We start from the raw sequence: 2322 nt of genomic DNA, 5'->3' as shown, positions 1-2322 counted from the left end.
TTAGTTAATTTTCAAATTGTAAAAGACACTCAGTAAACCTTGTGTTTGAAAATTAACTAACTTAGATAAACATGATAACCAACCATCACTCTTTGGGGAACCTCTATATGATAGAACATTGTTTCAAAACCAAAAAAAAAGACGATTCTAAAACTCAAAATTCTTTTTGGCAGAAATCTTGGCTGAAGATGATCACCTTTTTGGTTTGGTCTGGCGTTGTTGTTGGTCTGCTGTCTCTTCTGGGCCTCCTCCATCGCCACATTGATCTGGCTATCAGACATGGACTGCTGGGTTAACTGCTCCGCCACCATGAACGCTGCCATGCTTTCACTGGCTACAAAACAAAGTGAATCTGAAAACACCAAGCTCTCACTGTCTACAACATGAAACACATCAGTACTGGTATCACATTCTCACAAGGTACAAAACAGTTAACATCACTGTACTAAACTAAAGGTCAAATCTATCAAAGGTCAAATCTATGAAATTTTGTCCTTGACAGACAAAAACGTGATTTGGAATTTGACCTTAACTTGTGACATTGACCTTCTGATCCTGAAAATGGATCAACTACCATCGCAGTTCATGACTCATCTATGATCACATGCATGTTTCCAGGGCAAAGTTTAAATATCGCCTGAATATCATGAAAAAAATAAAATTTAGTATAAAGGACCCCAAATTACTTGTTTTTTCTTACCATCAGGAGGTAAAGGAGTTGTTCCTTGTTGAGGTTCTGTATTGCTCATGACAGGGCCGTGGTAAGTGATGAACTCCCTACTGGGTGCAGAGGCTGGGGCCTTACTCAAGTTGTTGGGGTTGTGTTGCCGCCTCTGCTGCAGAAGTCCATACCTGCGGGCGTATGCCTGATCACTTGCACTGGCTGGTTTCCTCTGGTGGGAGGCTGGGTTAGTGTATGGCTGTGTGTGGGCCTGTGGGGGAGCCACCCGGGTGTTGTATATCTGTCCCAAGGCTGCCCCATCAATATAAGTACTGGACATAGTGGCAGCCTGTCGAGGCTGGGATGAATGTTGTTCATTTGACTGGATAGCTTTCTCTGGTTCAACAACAGCAGTTGATCCACTACGATTCAGACAAGTCCGTACTTTGTCCCAGAGAAAGTTAATCTCGTCGTCTGTTGGTGTTCGGTCAACACGCATCCCATTTTCATCGTACACAGGCGTATCATATACTTTGCCACCAGCACCAACCCCTTGAGACGGAGGAAAATGACTGACAGATGGCTGTTGATGGTGAGAATTTGTTTCATTTTTGTTTGAAGCCACAGAACTTTTGTTGGAAGCTGCAGCATTGTTTAGTCTGGACAGATTATATACCATAACCTCTGACCCACCAGGGGAGCCATTGGCGCCCTTTCCATTCTGTACTGGAACTTTACTCATGAAATTGTTGTTGGTCACAGTAACAGATTTGTCTGTCGTGCCGTTGAGCCCCATCGCTGGTGTTCTGTTTTGGGTTATGATATGAGCAGCTGCCTGTGGTCGTATCGTTGACTTGTGTTTCTGCGGCCCAATCCATGTACGGTGGATGCCAGCACTGGCCACACGTGGTGGTTTTCCTGTGGGTTCTGCCGAGGTAGTCTGCATGACTGCCTTGGCTGATACAGGACGCTGGGTGTAACCTGGTTACAAAATATAGAGGGTTTATCGACTTAAACATGCATATGCATACAAAATACCTGGCAAGAAGCTTAAGCAATACATAAATAAGACCCTTTTCCAAGACATCAGGAAAGAGGAAGAACCTCCCCCCGACTCAATTCAAATGTTAACATTAATCCTACCATAGCTAAGAAAAAAATGTAGGACAACTTAAGCTTCAACTTTACAAATGAACCTTGTTAAAAGATTCATCACTGTCAAATGATAAGGCTGTTGGTTTTGATAAGTAAAATTCATCCATTGGATGACAAACCTGGTTTTCTGGAGAGATAATCGTTCTCTGTATGCTCCGCTTCATCATCATCTTCATACAAATCATGGTCAGCAAACCTTACGCTTTTCTTTTTGGGCAACTGTAATGAGTCATATTGAAATATAGCAGGTGAATACTCTGATTACTCAAACAATTATGATGCTAACACCAAGGATGCCATTGATAAGACAATCAGACAAGTACCTATTGACTGAAAATCAATTAATAATCCGAGTTTTCCAGATAATATACCTGGTAATTGAAAAATCTATTTTTTATTAATTTCATCTTAAAATTCACCTCCTCCAGTTTGTATTTTTAAATGTACATGAACAAGAAATATAGTATAATTTTGCATTGAATTGGGTCACAAAAAAGTAAAAAAAA

The 2322-nt window shown here is 41.2% G+C and overlaps 1 protein-coding gene across 1 annotated transcript; it reads right to left on the bottom strand.

Annotated features, from left to right (window-relative positions):
- Positions 1-196: 196 nt before the first annotated feature.
- LOC110444252 lies at positions 197-2035 on the bottom strand (the record flags this gene model as incomplete). Its single annotated transcript, XM_021488645.1, has 3 exons — positions 197-334; positions 701-1642; positions 1936-2035. Coding segments are annotated over 3 exons (1180 nt in total), but the record flags the coding sequence as incomplete, so codon positions are not given.
- Positions 2036-2322: the final 287 nt, after the last annotated feature.

This window comes from Mizuhopecten yessoensis, unplaced genomic scaffold, assembly GCF_002113885.1.
Source record: "Mizuhopecten yessoensis strain PY_sf001 unplaced genomic scaffold, ASM211388v2 hete_36073310, whole genome shotgun sequence".
Classification (NCBI taxonomy): Eukaryota; Metazoa; Mollusca; class Bivalvia; order Pectinida; family Pectinidae; genus Mizuhopecten; species Mizuhopecten yessoensis.
The sequence above is the reverse complement of the archived record's forward strand: the minus strand, read 5'-3'. Positions and strand labels throughout refer to the sequence as shown.